At 39.2% G+C, this 22,786-nt stretch overlaps 2 protein-coding genes across 7 annotated transcripts in view; both read right to left on the bottom strand.

Annotated features, from left to right (window-relative positions):
* Positions 1-4,952, bottom strand: part of caskb (calcium/calmodulin-dependent serine protein kinase b) — a 60,456-nt gene extending 55,504 nt beyond the window's left edge. For 2 of the 6 annotated variants that reach the window (XM_058778204.1, XM_058778208.1), the window contains exon 1: positions 4,323-4,951. In XM_058778204.1, the coding sequence (XP_058634187.1) occupies positions 4,323-4,381 (59 nt within the window). In that variant the 5' untranslated portion in view covers positions 4,382-4,951. Of the gene's footprint in view, positions 1-4,322 lie in introns of all 6 variants that reach the window. The other 4 variants (XM_058778207.1, XM_058778206.1, XM_058778205.1 and 1 more) reach the window with 3 other exon arrangements.
* A 5,811-nt stretch (positions 4,953-10,763) lies between these two features.
* On the bottom strand, positions 10,764-20,819 carry fbxl3b (F-box and leucine-rich repeat protein 3b). Its single transcript, XM_058778786.1, has 5 exons — positions 20,525-20,819; positions 17,400-17,772; positions 17,192-17,314; positions 16,856-17,027; positions 10,764-14,186 (listed from the first exon to the last, which is right to left on the bottom strand). The coding sequence occupies exons 2-5, from the start codon at positions 17,769-17,771 to the stop codon at positions 13,546-13,548; spliced, it is 1,308 nt and encodes a 435-aa protein (XP_058634769.1). The 5' UTR covers position 17,772; positions 20,525-20,819; the 3' UTR covers positions 10,764-13,545.
* Between the last annotated feature and the right edge of the window lie 1,967 nt (positions 20,820-22,786).

Here is a 22,786-nt window from a genome sequence, read left to right as displayed (position 1 = left end):
AATAATTAGGAACATTAAAAATGGCCAAGCGCCCCGACATCACTGAACCAATCAAACCTCAGAGCACAAACACACATCTGCTGCTTCATCATGTTTTATGATCTGATGTGTGAGTGAAATCAGCGCTCCACATCAATAACCAACGGGATTTTAATTGTCCTTCATTTATTATAAACATACTGTACTGTTCAGAGGTCAGTGAATCATGAAAACAGACTGGATGAGCCTCGTCCAAACGCCTCTTAAACCAGACAAACACAGACTAGAGTCAGACGCCGTGATGCTGAAGTCTCAGTACTGGCCAGACTAAATATTTAACATCATTAATAAGTGTAATGTTATTGCAACTGCTGTTTTACAATAGCAATAATCCACCGGAGATACACCTGAGTGTAACACAGTTCAGACAGTTTTACTGTAGTAAATGCTGATGTTTCAGGAACCTGCAGGAGTCCATCAGTTCCTGTCAGGAGCTCATTGATCAGATTATCAGCTGCATTAATCCTGATCAGCAGCAGACACATTGATCCTAAACAACCATCACGCCTGTTCAGTCCTGCAGTGCATCATGGGCCAATGCTGACGCTGGGATCTCACGCACACGTGTGACTCTTCCTCGATTCCGATTCTTATCAATTCCCAGTTTCATTTCCAATGTGATTAAAAAAAAACACTTGGACACTTGGATATCAAACACAAGTCAAACACTCGGATATCAAACATTTATTTTGTGTTTCTTTTTGCAAAACATTTAATTGCTGCTGAACACCATGAACAAAAATAAGCCGGCTGCATAAAAACTGGACTCGATTAAGAGCTGTTTGTGTGCAAAATAGAGCCGCACCATTCTGGATAAATAGATTAATGGAGGATGTAGTTCTCTCACAATTCTGAAGAAAAATATTATACAAGTAAACAAAATCTCATGGAATTTATGCATGGAATGATTCAATGACTCACTCAAGATTCACTTGTTTCATTACTGGATGAATCAGTGTTTTTGAATCAATCTCTTGAATGAATGATTCAAAGAAAAAAACAAAACAAAAAAAAACATTTTTTAACAGCCCATTTTCACCAACTTAAAAAAACAAAAGATGCACACACAGGAATTGATAGATGGAATTGAAATCTTAATTTTATAACAAGTATCTGATTCCTGACCTTAAGTCTATGATTCTGGAATTGGAACTGATTTTCGATTCCCAACCCTACTGAAACACCAGCAGGACAATTGCTCCACATCTTCATTATGTGAGCAGGATTTCATCATATTACTTACAGTTTAATTCATGGATGTGTATTTTGGTGACATCAGATCAGGATTAGACTTTAGATGAGTAGTGACTTTCACTGCGTGTTCAGTGCAGGCCTGTCTGACATTACCCAACCAACACACCACTGAAAGCCATCACCAAACAGGGCTACATCACAATACATTAGGATTTAATGTATTTTTAAAAAATATATATTTTTACAAGTGTTTGTTCACCACAGTATATTTTGGTCATCCCATTAAAAGTAACATTCAAATTGGATCATTTTGGAGCTTTAAAGTGCTGGAAACAATTGTGTTAAATGCTTGAAAGTCACTGAAAATTGCTTGAATTTCTCTCTCAAAAAGGTTGTACAAACCCTACAAATGAATAATGTAATAACATTCGACTATTTCTGCTACAACACCACGGTTATAGTTAGCACTACCTCTTCTGGTTTTCTACATCAGCGCTGTTTGATCTGTTTATAACAGAATTCTGTGCAGAATATGAATGCTTCTCAGTAGATCTCGCAGCGCTGTGCTGTAACAGTGTCGCCAAATCAATGGCTCCCGAGCAAAGCTGTTCTGAGTTCAGACAAGTTTGCTTGCGCTGCGCTCGATCCGAGCTGATGAACAGTCTGCGCAGCTCAAACGAGTAGCGCGTTTTCATTACGGTTTTGTTTTGTTTGTCATTTGATGTTTCTCATATGCAGCACTTATGAGTTGGACAACGTGGTGGTCGCGCCAGTGTGACTGCTCACAAAATTTAGTCACAACGGCAGAAAAAATGGTGGCAGTCTGGAGCCCTGCAAAAGCACCCCAATCGTTCAGTTCTTGAGTTGCTGAGATCAATCACAGTCTCTTCTGAGGACTTGGGTTCTTGTGATCATCTGTAGCTCATGGAGCAGAACATCTAAATCCAGTCAGACTCTGACAGATCGACAGTATTATACCGAGTGTCTCGCACGCTTTCCATCCCAATCTCATAACCAGCACTAGTGAAGCGAGACTGAACCCGTTTAACCACAGCAGCACTAACTAGTTCATCACGTGATCGCTGGCGTTCTGTTCCGACGGGACCCTCCGAGTCTTCATGAGCTGCGCTTCATTAATCAATGATTTAAGCATTCTTATTAAAACAAACGCTGTGTGTCAAATGATTAAAAGTGAGTTCATTCAGTCTAAGGGGCCGTTTACACGACACCGTTTTCAACTAAAAATGCAAAACTTTTAATGCGTTTTGACCGTTCATTCACATGACAAGTGTTTTAGGGGCTTGAAAACACAAGCTTTTGAAAATGATACCATTATTGTTTGTGAAAACAGTGATGTCATGCATGTGTCTATAGGCATGCACGAGTAGAACACGTATGTGCACGAGCATGTAGTGTTTCTTTACAAAGTGACGTTGCCAACTACCGACCCGGCATGAATACAGCATTTCATGCATCTGTGTGTGAACCGCAAAAAAAAACAAAAAAACATTTTTTTCTGTTCTTAATATGATTGTTGTTGTATAAATGTACCCTAAATGACACAATGAGTGAATTCATTCATATATTTAGAGACAAATAAAATCCAACATCATTTAGGACAAAGAACTCAAAAGTATTTTTAAGAACATTAGGATTATATAAATGTGTCTGGATGTTTGACTTCTCATTAGATGCTCGTTACTGTAATTCAGCATTTTTACTGTAATGTACAATGTTTTTAATTAGAAAAAGTCTGCACAACAAATTACCTCTATGATGAATAAATACTTGCCATTTACAGTAATGATGTGAACATATGAAGGGAAACTGTCATGAAAATAACGTCCCAATGAAGAAACTCTTCCTAAAAACAGGCTTCAGTATTTTATGTCAAATATAATTGGTTGGTTTGACAGATGAGAGATGAACCCATGAACCCATATTAGATGCAAAACAGTCACAGATGTCAATGTTACAGTGTTATGAGCGGTGTATTAAACTGGCTGTACATTGATCAGCTGACAGACAGCAGTGATGGTGAATTACACCCAGACCGACTCGATCACTTCATTCACACCCGCAGAAGATCCACCGGCGATGAAGAAGAGCAGTCTGTCTGTCTATCATATCTGACCCTGGACCACAAAACCAGTCATAAGGGTCAAATTTTTCGAAATTGAGATTTATACATCATCTGAAAGCTTTCCATTGATGTATGGTTTGTTGGACAATATTTGTCTGAGATACAACTATTTGAAAATCTGGAATCTGAGGGAGCAAAAACATCGAATTATTGAGAAAATCACCTTTAAAGTTGTTCAAATGAAGTTCTTAGCAATGCATATTACTAATCAAAAATGAAGTTTTGAATATATTTATGGTAAGATATTTACTAAATATCTCATGGAACATGATCTTTACTTAATATCCTAATGATTTTTGGCATAAAAGAAAAATTTATAATTTTGAGCCATACAGTGTATTGTTGGCTATTGCTACAGATATACCTGCTGCTTATGACTGCTTCTGTGCTGCAGGGACACAAATATGACCCACACATGACTGTCAGACAGCAGATGATGCTCATATGTATGCAGATGAGCTCACACAATCAACACAAATCCATTCAATTGAATTAAATAATAGACTAAACTAATTACCTGAAATCTACAAACCAACTTGTGTCTTACCTAATAAACAGCAGTATAAGATCACACACACACACACACACACACACAGGCCTGCTGTTCATTCTCCATCTCCATCAGCCAGATTCATACTAATCAATGAAAAATCATTTAATTATTAGAACAAATCTGCGCAAAGACCAAGAGAAAAATGGCACATTTTACCTTTACAAGAGGAAACCTCACACGAGACTGAGGTGAAAACCACAAATCACAGAGTATGAAGAGTGACTGATCAATGAATCTTAGTGTCAAATCACACACACACACACACACACACACACTCGGCCAGCTGAACCTGAAGCAGTAAAATGTCAACACACGAGACAAAGAGAACCGGAGGAAAACGCCTCAGCGGTGAAATGATTGATTAGCTTGGATTGATTAGACTGGATCACTCACTTCCCGATCACCTCGCAGAGCTCGTACACATCCTCGAACAGCACGTCGTCGTCAGCCATAACGTTACCGTTACTCCCGCCGACAGATCCGCGGGAAAAGATCCGCTTTCCCTCAGAAACGCGCCGCGAATGTCAGAATCCGAGCGGCGACACCGGGATCCTGTAACGTTAAATCCCCCGGATTCCCGTCGACGACCACCGAAGATGTCCGTTCACACCGAGCGACGATGATGATGATGATGATGTCAGGGAAAATCAACGCTCCGGGATTCAGGTCGCAACGCTCCGGGAATCTGCCGCTTCAAATTATAAATGTCAATGTGACGCGAGCAACCGAGAAAAAACCGCGCTGATGCGCCCAAACGCTCGAGATCCCGCCGATCCGCCGATCCGCCTCAAACGTAAAAAACGCGCTCAACGCCGCCGCCGCTCCGGTTCCCGTCCGACCGCGCTCATCATTGTCCGTTAGACGCGCCGGTACACGCCCTGATCTCCCGTTAGAGCGGTGAGGTAAAGCAGCGCTGCCGTGTAACGGTTTTCTGCAGCTCTCCGTTGCCTCGGCGTCTCTCCTCCTGCTCCGCTGCTACTCCAGTCCAGCGCGCTGACGCTCCGCCTTCTCAAGGTTATGAAGCTGCCGCACGCCGAGCCGCAATGGCCGCCGAGGTGCGCTCGATTCCCCGGATGTTCTCACAGACGCTCGTCGAGCCGCTTGAGCCAAGATGTCGGCAGAAGGGCGCGCCTTCGAGCCCACGGCGCTCAGTTTCCTAATCTGCCAAGAGAAATCCCGTTCTCCCGTCCAGCGGCCAATGGCAGACCGGCGTCGCGGCGCATGCTGGTTGACCGTGCGATGACGTCAGAGTTTCTGCGATTTTTCCTTAGGATTCGTGTATTTTCTTACTGAATAAATGCTGCAGGAGAGCAATAGATCGAACAGTGAAGATTCTCGTTGAATAATAGTGGGCTCGCAGACTAAGCATCAATTTTACGATCCTGATTTATCACATTCATCACTGACTGAACCACAAATTCATATCAAGCGTAGAAATATTGTACAGTTCATACAGATGCAATAAAAGCCGATAGGGTTTGCTCTATCAAGCATATATATATATATATATACACATACATATGGTTTATATATATATACATAGATACATGTGTATATATATATATATATATATATATATATATATATATATATATATATATATATATATATATATTTATATATACATATATTTATATATAAATATATAAATTAGTGCTGTGTCAATCGATTAAACTAACTAAATTAACTAATTAATCACATTTTTTTCTGAGATTAATAGTGATTAATTCCACCTAACATTAAAGTTTTTAAATATACTTTATATTGCAATCATTTCACATTAAATCTTCAAATGAATGTACAAACAACATAAAGACAGTATATTTTTAATATTTCTTTAATGGCATTTTTTTATGACTGAAGGTCGGTATCACTGATACCAACACTACTGATGTCTCTATAAAATTGCCCCCCCTAATATGTAACCATTGACTATAGCCATTCAACATTACAGTATTGAGAGCTATCAATTTTAACATTTATTAGAGTTTTAAAAAATTACTTCTTATTTAAGTGAACTTAAAACAATCTTCACATAAACCCATTATAATAAATGTCATATTTAGGATACCTAGGATTTAGTTTTGCCTTATTCTAGTGTTATTGGTTTATCTTTTTCCCATTGTTTTTACTGTTACCTGGCTGAGATTTTTTTCCCTCTGCATCAATAAAACACTATACTGCATTTGTGTTGTTTTGTTCTTTTATTATACCTAGCACAATATTATATAGGGTAATTTCTGGTTTAGTTTTGGCAGAATATCGGTCCAGTTATGGCTGTCTTCTGGAGCTTCTGGATGAGTTGTGGCTGAGTTCTGGGGTAAAGGTGGTGGCGGTTTGGCTTTTGTCCGGCTGATATCGGGGGCTTCCGGCACTGGTGTGGGCCAGTTATGGCTGATTTCTGGGGACACTGTGGAGTTGTTGGGAGGGTTTTGGTCTGCTTCAGGCATGGTTCTGGTATTCTTTAGGCAAGCAGCTTAAAGGTGGGGTAAGCGATTTCTGGAAGCCAATGTTGATATTTGAAATCACCAAAACAAACACGCTTCTACCCCAAAAGGGTCTCGCCCCTATTTCGATAGCTCCGCCCCACAGATATACACAACCCAGGAAATGATTAGTTCTGTGAAACAAAGCAAAACCAATGTTACACCGTGTCTACACGAGCGGCGCGGCGCGACAAATCCCAGACAGAAAACTGCTGCCACGTTCTAATTATGACGTGCTGACACAAATTTCAAATGATTTTCAACGGGTGCTTTATTGCGTCCAGTGTAGGCAGACTTTAGCTGTTGCGGTCCGGTGTAGACACGGTGTTACTCACCTATTGAGAAGAAACAAAGCAACCTCGGCGTCCGATCGCAGGCCTTCCGCTCCTTGAGTTCTCTCCAGCGCTGGAAAGCTGATCCGATCTTCTTCTTGCCTTATCATTCCGCAGACGTTTTCCTCTATCTTTCTGTTGCTCGGCTCGGCTAATATCCGTCCAGTGCACTGAGCTCTCTGCCCTGCATCATGAGTAGACACGCCTCTTACTGCTGATTGGCTACAAGTTTGTTTTGCTACTCGGCCCCGACTCAGTTTTCTAAAGCGTTTTTGAAAAATTACATACCCCACCTTTAAGGCCCATCGAGGGGATTGGGCCGTGGTGGTATGTGGGCCATTACAACAGCCTAAATTCAACCAGATAAGGCCCACAACCAATTTGCTATCTGGGTGTGCCTTTCAGCAGAAATATACAGAAATTGAAATTATCAAACACTAAATTCTAAATTAAACATAGATGAATCCTTAAAGCTATATAAAAGTTATTGATTTCCTCTTTTGTTCTTTGTTGAACAGACACCACTGCAGCTGGTTATTTGGCTGCTATTACTTTAAGAGCTGCCGCTGCTGAACGTGACGCGGATCTGACACACAATGCATTTTCTCTCAACTCACTTTACCTTTTCTGACCCACTTCAGGTCTTAAAGTCTCTACTAATGAACTGACGAGTTGAATCGGGTGTGTTGAGGGAGACAGTGCAGGGCTCCAGGACAGTTTGGAAAACCATTTCAGAGACATGATCTTAAATGTGACTCATATAAAATATATTACATGCATGCAGTTTTTAGGCAGCTTTAATCGCCTTTTTGGTAACTTCATGACTTAACTGACCACGACATTGCATGCACTGAAATGTCTCCGGTTTGATGTGGGCGTAAAGACGTTCTGAGACTGAATAAATGCACTTCTTGTCAAGAGAAAAAGTGACAGAAACAGCAGTTGTGGGTGGGGTGGCCAACCCTAGCTCCGCCCCTGCGTTAAATATTTTTAACTTGTTTTAAACTGAAAAACTTAATCGCCTGCATTCACGCGCTAATTCTGACAGTACCAATATAAATATACAGTGAGGGAAATAAGTATTCAACACTTGAACAAATGTTTTATTAAACACATTTCCAGTGCAGCAATTCACATGAAATTTTGACCAGATGTTGGTATTAACTCTATAAAATCTACACAGATAAAGAAATATTACAATCCATAAAAAAGTTATGTGTAATAAAGTGAAATGATGCTTCCACCTCCAAACTTCACGGTTGGTATTTTTAGGGTCATACGCAGAGCCATTTCTCCTCCAAACATGGCGTGTGGTATTATTGCCAAAAAGTTCAACTTTGGTCTCGTCTGACCAGACTACATTCTCCCAGTAATTCACAGGGTTGTCCAACAGTTTTGTAGCAAACATCAAACGAGCTTCAACATGCCTTTTCTTCAAAAACGGAGCCTTCCGAGGTGAGCGTGCACGGAGGCCGTGGCGGTGGAGTGCATTGCCTGTAGTTTTCTCTGATAACTGTTCCTGCTGCTTCCAAGTCTCTCTGTAGCTCTTTCCGAGTGGTCCTTGGCTCTTGGATTACTCTTCTGACTCCCTGATCAGAAATCTTTCGAGGAGCTCCTTTGCGTGGCAGGTTGATGGTGTTTTTTTCTTTCCACTTGCGTATAATGGACCAAATGGTGCTTACAGGAACATTTAGGAGCTGTGAAATCCGTCTGTAACCACTACCATATTTATGCAGCACAACAATCTTGATGCGAAGGTCTTGGGACGGCTCTTTGCCTCTACCCATCATGAGATGTTTGTATACTTGCATTCGGAGGTGGGGAAGGCTTTTTCTAACTGATTAACCTGTAATAACCTGGCTGATTCTAATTACTGATTCTAACTAATTAGTGAAATCAGCTGTTGTCTTGCCTTGGTGTACTGCTTTTTCTTTGTGTGTTCAATACTTTTTTCTTCTCCTATTTCGCTTCATTAAATATTTCTTTTTAATGGATTGTAATTTTATGATTTCTTTATCTGTGTAGATTTCTTGAGTTAATACCAACATCTGGTCAAAATTTCATGTGAATTGCTGCACTGGAAATGTGTTTAATAAAAAATTTGTTCAAGTGTTGAATACTTATTTCCCTCACTGTATATATATATATATATATGTACACACAAAAAAGAGCTGCTGGTTTTTCAAAGGCTTAAAATGCAGGTTTTGTCTTGTGCTCTTTAACCGTACACGTTCATGTTAATGATCTCACTCTCACGTGACTCTCGCAGCCAATGAGCGGCTGAGCAGAATTTTAAAACCCCATGAAATAAATCACACTTGTATTTTGTGACTTTATGTCTGGTGGCTCTGAGATCATCTGCATCATAACAGTCGGTTTCTTCACCTGGAGATCTGCTCCTCGTCACAGCTGAGGCTGGGAGGAATGAGGATCACCTGTCGTGGGTTGATTAATGTTGTTGATCATAAACCGGCATCATCTGGAGCCACAGAGATGCTCTCAGGAGGCGTGTCTACAGGCGGAAACAGGAAGTGCTGGTCTGTATTGACACACACACACACACCTAATAGAATGTTAAAAATATCTATTGGCATCATTTCTATTAAACATGATCATTAACTGTGATGATATCAGAACATAGTCAGAAATTAAGTAAAACTAAACACTGTACTTAAAAATATGAAAATAAATAAATAAATAAAAGATTCTGTATGAATCCGTAATTAAGTGGTTCAGTAACAATAATAAAGTTTCTGTGGATAAAAGCATTTTACTAAAATTACCAGAAAGAAAAAGATCCTAACCCTTCGTTGAATTAAAGAGTTTTTCAGACTCCTGTAAACACTTCACTAATTAATCCCATCACACGAGAGTTGTGTCCAAGAACAGTGTTGAGGAGGAACTAGTTACATGTAACGGAATTACATCATTTAATTAGAAAATATATGTAATTGTAAACAGTTACTGATAAAAATGTGCAATTAATTACAGTTACTTATGAAAATGTTAACGATTTTTTTTTCACACACACAGTTTTAATTGATTTCTTTCCTAAATTGCATGAACTGCTCTAAAATACGAGACACCAATGTTTCAGGAGTTTAGGACACGTGCTTATTCCATAACTGTTTTATTTCCTGTTTGGGTTTATGTGCATGCTTTATTTATTATTTTTTCCAAGGCATTGTTAGATGCCAGTGTTTCCTGTCATAGCTATGCAAAGATTTGATTTCAAAAACAGTATCTTAGCTATTAAATGATTTCTTCTGATATTTAATCTGTATTGAACTTCAGAACGTCACTAAGTTTAACCCCGTCTGGTGTAAATGTTTGAATTGATTAACAGTTGAAAACTTTAGAAAAGTAATCAGTTACACTACTTTAATAAAGTAACTGAAATGGTTATCTGTTAACTTGTGATCTGTAACCCATTATATTTCCAAAGCAACCTTCCCAACACTGCTTAAGAAGTAGTTTTTCTTGTAGCCTAGTTTCTAGTTGGTTAAATGCAAACTTTTGTGTGAAATCAGCCAGCGGTTTGCCTTCATTCTGACACATCTGGGACAATCGAGAGCCGGCGCGACCTCCCGCTTCTCAAACACAACACTCTTCAGCTCCACGAGCCTAAATAATCGGAAGATAATGAATGAATTTTACTATTAAACTCTTCTTTTTGAACTGTAAATGAACTTGAATTGTTTTTATATAAAGAATGGTTTAAAATGGTTTTGTCTGTTGACCTTTGAGGATGTTTGCAACCATTTTAAACCAAACATGACCCAGAAATATCTTAAGACTGAGGTTAAGGACAGGATTCAGTCCGTCCGTCAGTGACGGAGAGGAAACGCATCATCATTCAGCAGGAAGTCAAGAATGAAAAGACGCACAAAAATTGATTTTGAGAAGCAGCAGGTGCAATTCTCTACTTTTCGAATGATAGTGAAACAATTTGAGATTACTGAATTGTGGATTTACTCCAATGTCAATAAAACCTCCAATAACACAAACTGAAGCAGTTCTTACATTCACAAAAGTTTATTCCAAAACAACAACAAAAACATTGACACCACATTGGTTTTTGTCATTATGGATAAAGTTCTATGCAGTCAAATACATAAAAACGAGCGATTAAACGCCTGTAAGAACAACATGACTCTTCATGACAAGCTTATATCTCTATTCATTTACTGCAATGAAAATAATATAATAAAATGAATCATCAGGAGAAATATTGACAACCGATAATCTCATATATACATTTCTAAAATACATTTCTATATAAAGTGCAGGGAAATGATCTGAATGGGATCTGCGTCCATGTCTGTAATATATTGCTTGGTAACTAATGAACCGAAGGAGCAGCACTGACAGAAGCGTTAACATCCACCGCAGATATGAGCATCCATCTCGTCTGTTTGAGACGCAGCCCAACAGAAACCAGCACCAGGAATAAACACGAGCATCTGACGCCAAACAACCGCAAATCACGCCCAACACGTCTGAAACTTCTGTATGATGAAAACCAATCAAACTAATTATGCAGAAAAACACGCTGTACAAAGCGATTTCCCTCAGCGCCTGCCATTAAAACTAGAAAACAAGAGCTGACGGCATCCTCATCTTCATCATCGGGCAGAAAACGGTGAAATCTGGAGATTCTTTCTGAAAAACTGGACGACTGATCAAGCTTTGATGAAATGAGCGTCTTCATTCTCGTCTGTGACCGAGAAATCCACTCTAACTCCAGACAAACCAACCCTCTGACCGTCAGAAACAGGGCTGCACGATAAATCACGTTTTAATCATGAGCACAATTTCTGCTTTTCTTGATTATATTAAGCATAGTCGTGCAATATTTGGTTATTTATCCTGAGAATGCTTCCTTTTAATTAGGCATTTGCGTTCTCGCATTGGTAATGAGTAGTGGTTGACCGATATATCGGCCGATATTTAGCATTTTTCAAATATTGTCATCAGTCAATACATTTTTCTGTTTGGCCGATATGACTTTTATTTTGACGGCACACAGCGCTCATTCTCCCTCTTCACTGCTCGCTGTCCTCGTTAAACACCTCTGTCTAATAATCAGGTAGAATGTTAAAGAAAGGAATTAAAAGGTATACAAAAAGTACTATAGTGACGTTTTATATTAAACATTATAATACTTTCTCGTTTGCCGTCAGCATTCAGCAAATATGACTAATGAACATTTAATTTCACAAACCCTGCAGACGAATCTTGTGAAGTGTGTTTGCTGCATGATCGTGTTCTCATATTCATGTCATATTCACTGTGTGCTGAACGTAAAACGAGTGTTATCTTATCTAAAAAACATGATTCCCAATCCACACAAACTTCCCAGAACACCGAGTGCTTACAGCGTTTACTTATTTTTTTATTTATATATTTTTAAATATTTCTTTACTGGTGAAAAATACTGTAATAGGATTACAGAATCAAGCAATTGTCATCTAAAGTACAAGTCTGTTTATTTTTAGTGCTGTCAAACGATTAATCGCATCCAAAATAAATATTTTTTATTTACATATTTATCATTTTCAAATTTCTTAAATATTAATTAGAATAAATAAAAGTGATATATATCGGCCGACCGCCAGTAACGAGCTTCCACAAGCGTTCATTATCAAGCAATCGTGTACTTTAGTGATTTCTGCTCATGTCTGTTGTTTGCTGCGACTGAAGCTGCAAACCATGCGAGTCCATGTCCTCTTGATTTGTGGTTATATGAGAGTACCCTATAATAATATAACAATTACATTATTATAATTCTGATATTATACTACAAATAATAAAAATTGACAAAACAACAACAATTGCGATTATATTTTTGAGCTAAATAGTCCGTTATCGTGCAGCCCTAGTTAGAATGAGTCACGAGCGCTTCTGAACACAGCGGCACTCGCTTCCATCTGGAATGAACAACAACAGCAAATATAACAGAATCAAAACATGGTCCGATTGGCCTCGAGCTGAAACTTCATTTGGTAAAAGTGCTTGAAATCCAGGTCTCGCCTTCATCAGACGCCGATCCACCCGACACGAAGCAAGAACAAACAAGCTGCTGAGAGTGAAAACCACACGGACATTTACACACAGCGCTGGCCAAAATGATTAGAGCACTAGTATCTTCAGCTAGAAAAATGGTTTTGAGTCAGTTATTTCTATCTTCTGCTGCAGTGTGTCAGGAGGAAATATCAGTTTACATTTACAAACATTCATTTAGACATTAATTATTATAATCCAGAGAGATTTGTCTGATCTGATCATCATCAGTCTGTCTGGAACGACAAGACTAAACAAACTGAGACTAAATCCAGAAGAACTGTGTCTCTGCTTCAAGAAAGCTCCTGCGAAGCTCCAGCGCTGTGAACAGTTTGAGGCACTTTAAGCTGTAAAATGAGGATGCTGTCAAAAATAATGTCTTAAATAGATTTTATTGACTAATTAGCTTCTATGAACTAAACTAAATCCACATTTGTTGTGAGCATGCTTTGTGTTTAAAGCAGGTTTTGTCCTCGCTGCACTCGAGCAGAGTTTCTCAGGAGCTTCGCAGGAGGTTTCTTGAAGCGTCTTGAGACACAGTTACTGACACACTACAGCAAAAGACTTTAAACCATTTTATAGATGGTGAAAATACTAGTGTTGTAATTATTTTGGCCAGCACACGTGTCCGTCGCGGCGACTAGAGAGTAGAAAACACGCGGCGAGCGTCTGAAGTGCATCTGTAAACGCTTCATTGCTTCTGATTCCAAATGTAGAAAAACACACAATGTGATTCTACCAGGTGGGCATCATGTCGGGGAACCAGACGCGGCCCAGGTGTTTGGACACCTCCCAGTGGATGTCGTCCGGCCCGTACTTGCTGTCGGGCAGCAGCACCTCCTCCATGATGGACAGCTGCGTGAGTCGGCCGCCGCACATCTTGACGAACTCCACGAAGGCGCTGCAGGACACCTCGCACTCGCCCAGGCCGATGGCCGACAGCTGCCTGCAGCGCTCTGCGATGCGGATCAGCTCCTCGTCGAGCGGTCTCAGGCCGTTAGCGCACACCACCAGCTCCACCAGCCGAGGGCAGGTCAGCCCCACGCGGCCCAGCACCTCCTTACTGACGGAGCGGCCGAAGTACAGGTGCGTGACGGGCACCTCGTCGCGGAAGAAGGGCCCGAACTCGTTCTCGTACAGGAAGAAGTACATGACCAGGTTGAACTTGGGCGAGTGGCGCACCATGGCGTCCCAGCTGCTCTTCTTGATGGAGTGGAACTGCTGGCCCGGGTTCTCGCTCACCACGTCGATGCGCAGGTGCTCCAGGTGAACGTGGCGCTCGGACGACAGCGCTAGCAGCAGCTCGTCGCTCAGCAGGTGGTAGTTGAGCGCTAGCTCGCGCAGACCGTGACACTGATCCGCCACGCACAGGATACCTGCGGCACAAACACACGCCGTTAGCAGTGTTGCCAATTTAGCAACTTCTCAGACTACCCTAGCAACTTTTTCTTCCAAGAGCACCTAGCAACAAATGTAGCTATTTTTAAAACTTATTTGGCAACTTCTGATAAGTGACTCGAGCGATACAAAGGCACACATTTTCCATCTAAATTACACAAAAAGAGGAAACCAAAGACGCCTCGCAGTACACACATCACGTGAATTAAGCGATTTGCAATTGTTCACTTTAATAATAATAATAATAACGTGATTGACACGACGTGAGGTCGTATTTATTTTTCAACATGCAAAAATTTCGGACTCGGTGTGCAATGGCCTTTAGTCTCACTAGTGAACACGTCAGGACCAAGTGTCCCGCGCGATTAATCGACTGCGACAGTCACGCGCATCTCATCAGTAAAGCCGGTTCTGTGATCAGTAGTAAATCTCCATCATGCGCTTTCAGATAAAGCGGCATCAATTTACTTGCGCGATTATGAAATCGTCCTGCGATAATGACAGCCGTTTGCGTAGCTTCTCAGTGAACTACGGCTCTGTGTAGTAAATGCTGCTCCTTCTGAAAATACCACATTTAATAACATGTTTTTACTCTAGACTCACTTCATAACGTCAGTCGAGTGTTTGATATAAACCCTTCTGTAGGTTCTTACACAGAATAAGGCACGCAACATATTTCATAGCATTCTAAGCAGCGATAAAGGCATTGCATTATAAATATACTTTATTATAATAAAAATTATAATAAGACGAAGCAGTTCAATCTTCCGTGTATTCAGCGAGCGCTGTAGGCGTCTCCTGCGGGGCGTATTTGGAGTTTCTCTGGAGATTTACTGCTGATCACAGAACCCTGCTTCACTGACAAGTTGGCAGCTCAATAATCCTTAGTGCGATTTATATTGTTCTTAGTAGTAGAATTCGTAGTAGTATTATTATCTTATCAGTATTATTTGTATTTTTTTCCTCCTTTTTTTACAGAAACACTGAATGACCAACAATATCTTAAGCACCACCAGCAGTCCTACGTTCAGTTAAAATTACTATCATTCTATCATTACATAATACTTGATTATCATAATATCATATTATAATGCTTGACTGAGTGATGTTAAGAGTGTATTTTCAGATATTTAAAAAGCTGTGCTATTTTACAAACATGCAGAAGTCTAGTTTAACTCACGATAATATTGTTCATCTTTTGCTGATTTGTAAACATGCACTTCCTGCTAAAGCACAGCTTTGATATCTTCTGATGACTCACAATCACTCCGAGCCGCTCACAGTGTTAATTAGGCACATTACGATCCCTACAAACTCTGTTGTAATAGCATGTGATTCAAACATCAGTCATAATTATTTATAAAGCATATTTCACAATACAAATTGTTTAAAAGCAACTTTACAGAAAATTCTGATGTTAATATTTAAGTCTTCATATCCTGTAGTCACATTTCGCAGATTAGAGCTGGACGATCATATAGTTTACATTTTGCAATGATATAAATAAATCACACAGTTGATATTTGATATATAGTATTGCTTTTGGTGAGTGTACTGTATGTATGCAACTTGCAAGTTAAAGTTGGATGTACTATAATTCAAACTATTAATGGACGATAATATAGTTAATTTTCATTGATTTGTTTCCAGTTCAAAGAGTCCATTTTAACAAACTGACTCAATTTGCCATTAGTTAGAGACTAGGGCTGTCACTAACGATTATTTTGGTAATAGAGTAATCTGTCGATTATTCGGATGATTAATCGAATAATTACAATTACATTTTTTTGTGGTAATAAAAATAGACCTAAGTGAACAATAACTTGTAAAATTACTTAAAATACATACATAATAGTAATGAGACAATAATAATCAGTTCAAATAACATATCAAAAGCAAATAATCATATGGTTTTATTGAACAAAATTGTTAAAAAACACAATTTATTAACAACGATAGAGCTAATGTACAGTACGCATTGTAACAAAGGGCTGCAGAGGGCGCTAACGGCTTGACGATTGTTTTACACTTTACTGCGCGATCTTGTTTAATATTGACTAAATGTATTATGTGGACATCAAAACGTGTAAACTCAGAGCGAGGGTTTGAGCTTTTATTTTGAAATTGCGATGAACAGTTAGCATATTGATGTATTCTCCTGTGTTTGCGCATAGGTTTATAAATAATTTACCTTACAAATCTGATGAAATGGTGCATGTTGCGTTCCCAGATGAACGTTATAATAAACCCAAACTCACAGCAACATGCAGAGAAGAGTTTGAGACGCTCCACACGTGTAAATGATAAAAGTTTGTGCGGAGCAGCGTTTACTGTGAACGGAGTCGCTCTGAGACGCACGCACGTAACCTACACGCATGTAAATAATTAAAGCGCATATTAAACCTACATTGCATAAATTTATTTAAATGAATCGTAGCGAACCATTATGCTTTATTATGGTTTTTAAATGGGTTTAATATATCACGCAGCCTATTCTCATCCGTGGAATGCACCACTTCCGGTATTTTGCCGGTTACTCGACACGGGCAAAATGCAAATATTCAAATAAACTTTTTTTGTTCATTCAGTGTGAAACATGCCATGAAAGTGATTTCTGTGTTTGGATCTGGTGGATGTTGGCTCTGACCTGCAGGAGACACGTGCGGGCAGCTGCTCATCTTCAGCAGCTTCAGCGTGTCGCTGTTATTAGCCACCAGCACTTTGAGCGACGGGTCGTCCACCGGTGTATCATCGATCTTCAGGGACGACAGAGACTTCGAGTTCACGAACACCACCGTCAGCGCCGAGATGAAGTGAGACTGAGGAGACAAAACAACAGCCGATTCTAGACCTGAGAGATGGACAACTCCATTCAGAGCACTGAGAGCGAGTGTGTGTGTCTGTCTGTGTGTGTGTGTGTGTGTGTCTGTCTGAGTGTGTGTGTGTGTGTGTGTGTCTGTCTGAGTGTGTGTGTGGGACGTACTTTGGGCAGCTCCATGAAGGAGGGTCGTGCAGTGGAGATCAGCCCGAGCGTCTTCAGAGAGCAGTTGACCAGCTGAGAGAGGATGTCACACGCCGCTTCTGCAGATTCAGTGCTGCTGTCCACCTGAACACACACACACACACACGTCAAGAACACGCGTCCCCCGGATCGAGCTGCAGTGACAGAGCACCTGTGTTGGTGGTCTCACCTTGAAGCTGACGTACTGCAGGTGGTTGGAGTGGCGCTTGATGATCTGCTTGATGAGGTCAGGGTGCGTGGCCTTCAGGTAGGAGCTGGCGGGCTGATTGAGCTCGAACTCGAAGCACCTCCAGAGCTCAGGCATGTGGAAGGCCTGGTTCCAGCCGCGGCACACCTGCGAGGCGAAGGCCCGGTCCAGCAGAGGCAGGTACTGGAAGATATGCAGCAGGATCTCCTCGGGCAGCAGCGTCCAGTCCACCGCCCCGTCCTCAGAGTCGCCCCACCGGAGCCGCTTACAGAGCTCAGGGGCCCCGGGGCCCGGCCCTGACACCTTCCCGCCGCCCTCCTCCGCATTATCACCTTCCTTCTGTCCTCTTTTCATTCTAAAGGCACACATTAAAAGGGGTTATGCACAGAATGCAATATTAGTTCACTACACACTGCATACTGGAGTTATTAATCGCATCCAAAATAAAAGTTTTTGTTTACATAATGTGTGTGTTCTGTGTAAATTTATTATATTTATAAAAATACACACATACAGTATGTTTTCAAAATATTTACACTTATATAATTTTTATTATATATAAATATATGACCCTGTAGCACAAAAGCAGTCATAAGCAGCACAGGTATATTTATAGCAATAGCCAACAATACATTGTATGAGTCAAAATTATACATTTGTATTTTATGCCAAAAATCATTAGGATATTAAGTAAAGATCATGTTCCATGAAGATATTTTGTAAATTTCCTACCGTAAATATATCAAAACTTCATTTTTGATTAGTAATATGCATTGCTAAGAACTTCATTTGAACAACTTTAAAGGAGATTTTCTCAATATTTAGATTTTTTTGCACCCTCAGATTCCAGATTTTCAAATAGTTGTATCTCAGACAAATATTGTCCGATCCTAACAAACCATACATCAATGGAAAGATTATTTATTGTTATCAGATCCTGAAATTGACAAAAAAAAATTGACCCTTACTGTATGACTGGTTTTGTGCTCCAGTCACATATATTTAATATATAAACCTAAAATATTTTTCTTTAATATATGCACGCATGTGTGTGTATTTATAGATACATATTAAATATACACAGTACACACATATATTATGTAAACAAAACCTTTTATTTTGGATGCGATTAAGCGTGATTAATCATTTGACAGCACTACTTGTTTGTTTATATTGTAGCGCCATGCCCTCTACTGCAGACATGAAACAAGGAAGACTAACTAAACTATATATATATATAAGAAAAGTACGCATACTAGAAACAGAAGTATGCTACACTGTAGTCACATGACCGCATCACGTTGCATGTTTAAGTCAGTCCGAGGCATCTTGTTAATATTTTTTCTAGTTAACAAAAACTATTATTTGGGTTTTTTAATTCAATTTAGTGAAAAACCAGATCAAATAATGAGCAAAGAAAATAATGATACTGAAAATGAAAGGTCATGTCAAGCACATTGCATTGTGGGATAGTATCTCAGTCCTCAGTGTAGTACATGAAGTGTGTTAGTGTGTTATAGAGAACGCAGCCCATGTGAATGTTTACATATACACAGCTGTATTTCTCAGGAGTCGCTGCCAGTTTTTCCAGTTTATTTAACTCAATTCTTCAGTCTTTAACTACCTGTGATTAAATCTGCAGAGATCGTCTTATTCATCTGAAAACACACGATGATTAACAGCAACTGCCACAAACACACTGGCGCGTTAATTAAATTAACACAAAAAGAAAAGTGAAAACGCCCGTCTGACTCCATCATCAGTGACTCAAGCCCCAGCTATGCATGAGAAAAACACTGTAGACATTAATATTAATGAACAGTCAACCTGCATATTTATAATATATAATCTTTATGTCTCAACTAATGCTGTAACATAACATATACTTTACTATAATATCGAAGGGTAAAATTAACTGATTTGTATACAACCACTTAAATTACACTCAATGAAGTTTTTATAATAATAAAGTTACAATTACATAATATTTCTACTCTAATTATTATTGTTTTATATGGCGACTGTCATAAAAACTTGACGGATTTATTCAAACATAAATTAGGCCTTAACATTGAATAACAGTAAAAAAATATATATAATGAATGTTATATGGTGCATATATTTAGAAAAATGTCCCTCCCTAGAGTTCATTTTTCTAGCTGAGTTTATGGACACCAAATATGTTTTTTCGGAGGTAAATGTGTTGTTATCGTTTCTGCCACTCAATAAAAAAAAAATGTAAAAAAAGAATCATCTCACAATTCTGACGGTTTTTCTCAGAATTGCGTGATATAAACTCACAATTGCGAGAAAAAAAGTCAGAATTGCGAGATAAAAAGTCGCAATTACCTTTTATATTTTTTATTCAGTGGCGGAAACGGGCTTCGATAGGCATGACGTCACATTGTTTACAAGCTGTTAGCGACATCTTTGCGCGGTTGAAACACTGATGGAACGATTACATGGATCCGGATTTCAGATGTGAAACTGTGTTAATGTGCAGGAGATGATCAGTTCACACACACTTCTCTCGATCTGTCACTCCACATTAAACAACGCCAAAACTGCATTTATTGTTTAATAAAATGTACGGAATTTTAAAATCTGAGATTTTGTTTCATATCAAAAGTAGCGAAGCTTATTGGATGGGAGCCACACTACAATGTTCCATGCTTTGACTGAAAACAGGCTAAACTAATCGATTCTTGGGATTTAAGAACCGATATTGAATTGTAAAAATGAGAACCGATTAAAATCAAGAAACCGGTATTTTTTACCCAGACCTAAAAAAATATATATATATAATTTTTTAAACAGAAAAACAGCAAAAAATATATATATTTTTAATGGATTAACAGCTCTAATTGGACGAGTCGCGTGATTGTTATGGTCACGTGGATCTTGACAGCCTCAGAGCAGCGCGAGCATTCCGCTAAACATCTGCAGACCGTCACAGAGCGACCCGAGGCGGCCAAACCACGACAGACGGGTCGTTTAATCCGAACTGAAGCAGAATCGTGAGAATCTTTAGCGTGTTTGTGTCAGTCGAGCTCGAGCTGATCCGTCCATCCGGAGCAGGAGAGGGTTCGGTTCCGCGGTAACGGTACCTGTGTGGTAGCGCTGCTGGTGTTGGTTCGCTAGTGATCGGTGTCGCCTCAGCCTGGGCCCGCGATCCAATATTTCATACGAGCGGCCCAAACGAACACGATCATTGGCTCTCGGTCGATGCGATGGCGGCGGGCGGATCCACGAGCTCGGATCGGCGGCTGTAGTGATGATCGCTTCGAGTATTTTCCCGTCTGTCTTATGACCCAGTTACTCCGCGGAGAAGCGCCCTTTCGCGGAAAATGGCGATGTGTTGTGCTTAGAGTGAGCGGTGCATTCTGGGTAAAGCGGAGGGAGTGCAGTTCCGCATGCTGCCGGTGGAGGGCGCCTCCTTCATACTCACACACTGCATGTGTAGTATATACTCGGAACCGCGTACTAGCGTACTACTCTCACCGTTTTTATTATTAAACACTTGCTTAGGAAATACAAATGTGACCCTGGAGCACAAAACCAGTCATAAGGGTCAGTTTTTGAAAATTGAGATTCATACATCAGCTGAAAGATGAATAAATGAGCTTTCTGTTGATGTATGGTTTGTTAGGATCGGACAATATTTGTCTGAGATACAACTATTTGTAAAATTTGAGGGAGCAAAAAAAATCTAAATATAGAGAAAATCACCTTTAAAGTTGTCCAAATGAAGTTCTTAGCTATGCATATTACTAATAAAAATTACAAAATATCTTCATGGAACATGATCTTAATATCCTAATGATTTTTGGCATAAAAGAGAAATGTATAATTTTGAGCCATACAGTGTATTGTTGGCTATTGCTGCAGATATAGCTGCTGCTTATGACTGCTTCTGTGCTGCAGGGTCACAAGCGTGAAAAAACATGCCACGGAAAAAAGCCAGGGATTCAAGGATTGCCAAACAATACTAGTAACGAAAATTCAAAAGAGAGAGAAAAAAAGAATACATAAAATAAGTAAATAAATGAAAAATACAATAAATAAGCAATCGCATAAGAATAAACATAATCTTTCCTATAAAACATAAATTAATTATTAAATAAAAATTATACAAAAACACCAAAAAGTGAGCATACATTTAAAGTTTTAGTTGCCTTTTTGTTACTGAAGGTAGATTTTAATATCTAGAAAAGTGTGTGTGGGGGGGTAACTTTCATAAACTTGCATTTGTGGATAAAATATTTTGCAAGCAAAATAATTAAGTTGCATAGAAAGTAAACATTCCTATATCGCTTCTCAAAAGTGAAAATTCTAAACAAAACATCCTTAAAGAAAAGCTCAAAGTCATTTTGTGTACGAAGTTTACAATGAAATGTCTTGCCAGAGTTTTCTTGTATGAACACAAAGCCAGAAAAGATGCACGAGTTTCTGGTTGAGTCACAGAAAGTATCTATGCTTAATATAAATTTGGATAGTATTGATGAATAAGCTTAAAAGAAATCTCTTTAACCTTATTTAAGAGTAGTTTTTTGTAACATTCTAACTCATCTAAAATAATAGGTTACAGTACTTATTTTTTTATTGTGCCTAAATACCTTTTCCTAACGTTGAGCGAGTTGAAATTTTAGCTTTATGCTTTAATAAGCCTTCCCCCTACAGTACACTTATAAGACAAACGCCTATTTGACATGTCAGAGTAAATTATTATAGAGTATCAATGAAAGAATTAAAGCCACATTTAAATATCATGTGCCGTAATGCAGGACAAGATACATAAACAAAAGGGAAGAAAGGATAAATATATAAAGTAAATAAAAATTTGAAAAAGTAAAGAAAATAAAAAGGAACAATATATTAGTTTAGGAGAGAGGCGATGCTTCAGGGGCAGTAATAACGCTTAATCTATTTCAACACTTTATGTTGCAATGTTATAGACTATTTCTGTTGACAAAATATCATTTATAACTTCTATAAGAACAGATGATTTGAACTGAACCAATGACAGATCAGCTCACGTGACATTCAGCCAATAAAACAACAGAAAACACTTACACACTAGACATCACATCAGATAAACACTAACCTCACGAGTGAGCGGCTAACCAGCTGTTAAAGGCTGATTTATTTCTATAGAGCTTTTCATAAGACAATATGAGATTCATGTTTATATTTTTCTGAATGATATTTAATTCGGTGACAAAATGATCGAGCAGTTGAGATCTGCTATATGCATCACTTGATGCGAGTACACACACGTCAGCAGAAGTCAGCTACACGTAGTAGTTGTCAGATGATGATGATGAAACATGGTTTGGTTTGTAATGTTGTGACGGGCGTTCTGTGGGTGT

The sequence above is a fragment of the Onychostoma macrolepis genome, chromosome 06 (genome assembly GCF_012432095.1).
Source record: "Onychostoma macrolepis isolate SWU-2019 chromosome 06, ASM1243209v1, whole genome shotgun sequence".
Lineage (NCBI taxonomy): Eukaryota > Metazoa > Chordata > Actinopteri > Cypriniformes > Cyprinidae > Onychostoma > Onychostoma macrolepis.
The sequence above is the reverse complement of the archived record's forward strand: the minus strand, read 5'-3'. Positions and strand labels throughout refer to the sequence as shown.

Coding starts and splice junctions, on each gene's coding strand:
- fbxl3b (XM_058778786.1), bottom strand. CDS start 17,771: ATGAAAAGAGGACAGAAGGAAGGTGATAATGCGGAGGAGGGCGGCGGG. Junction 17,315..17,399: donor TGCAGTACGTCAGCTTCAAG/GTGAGACCACCA, acceptor GTGTGTGTTCAG/GTGGACAGCAGCACTGAATC. Junction 17,028..17,191: donor CCTTCATGGAGCTGCCCAAA/GTACGTCCCACA, acceptor TTGTCTCCTCAG/TCTCACTTCATCTCGGCGCT.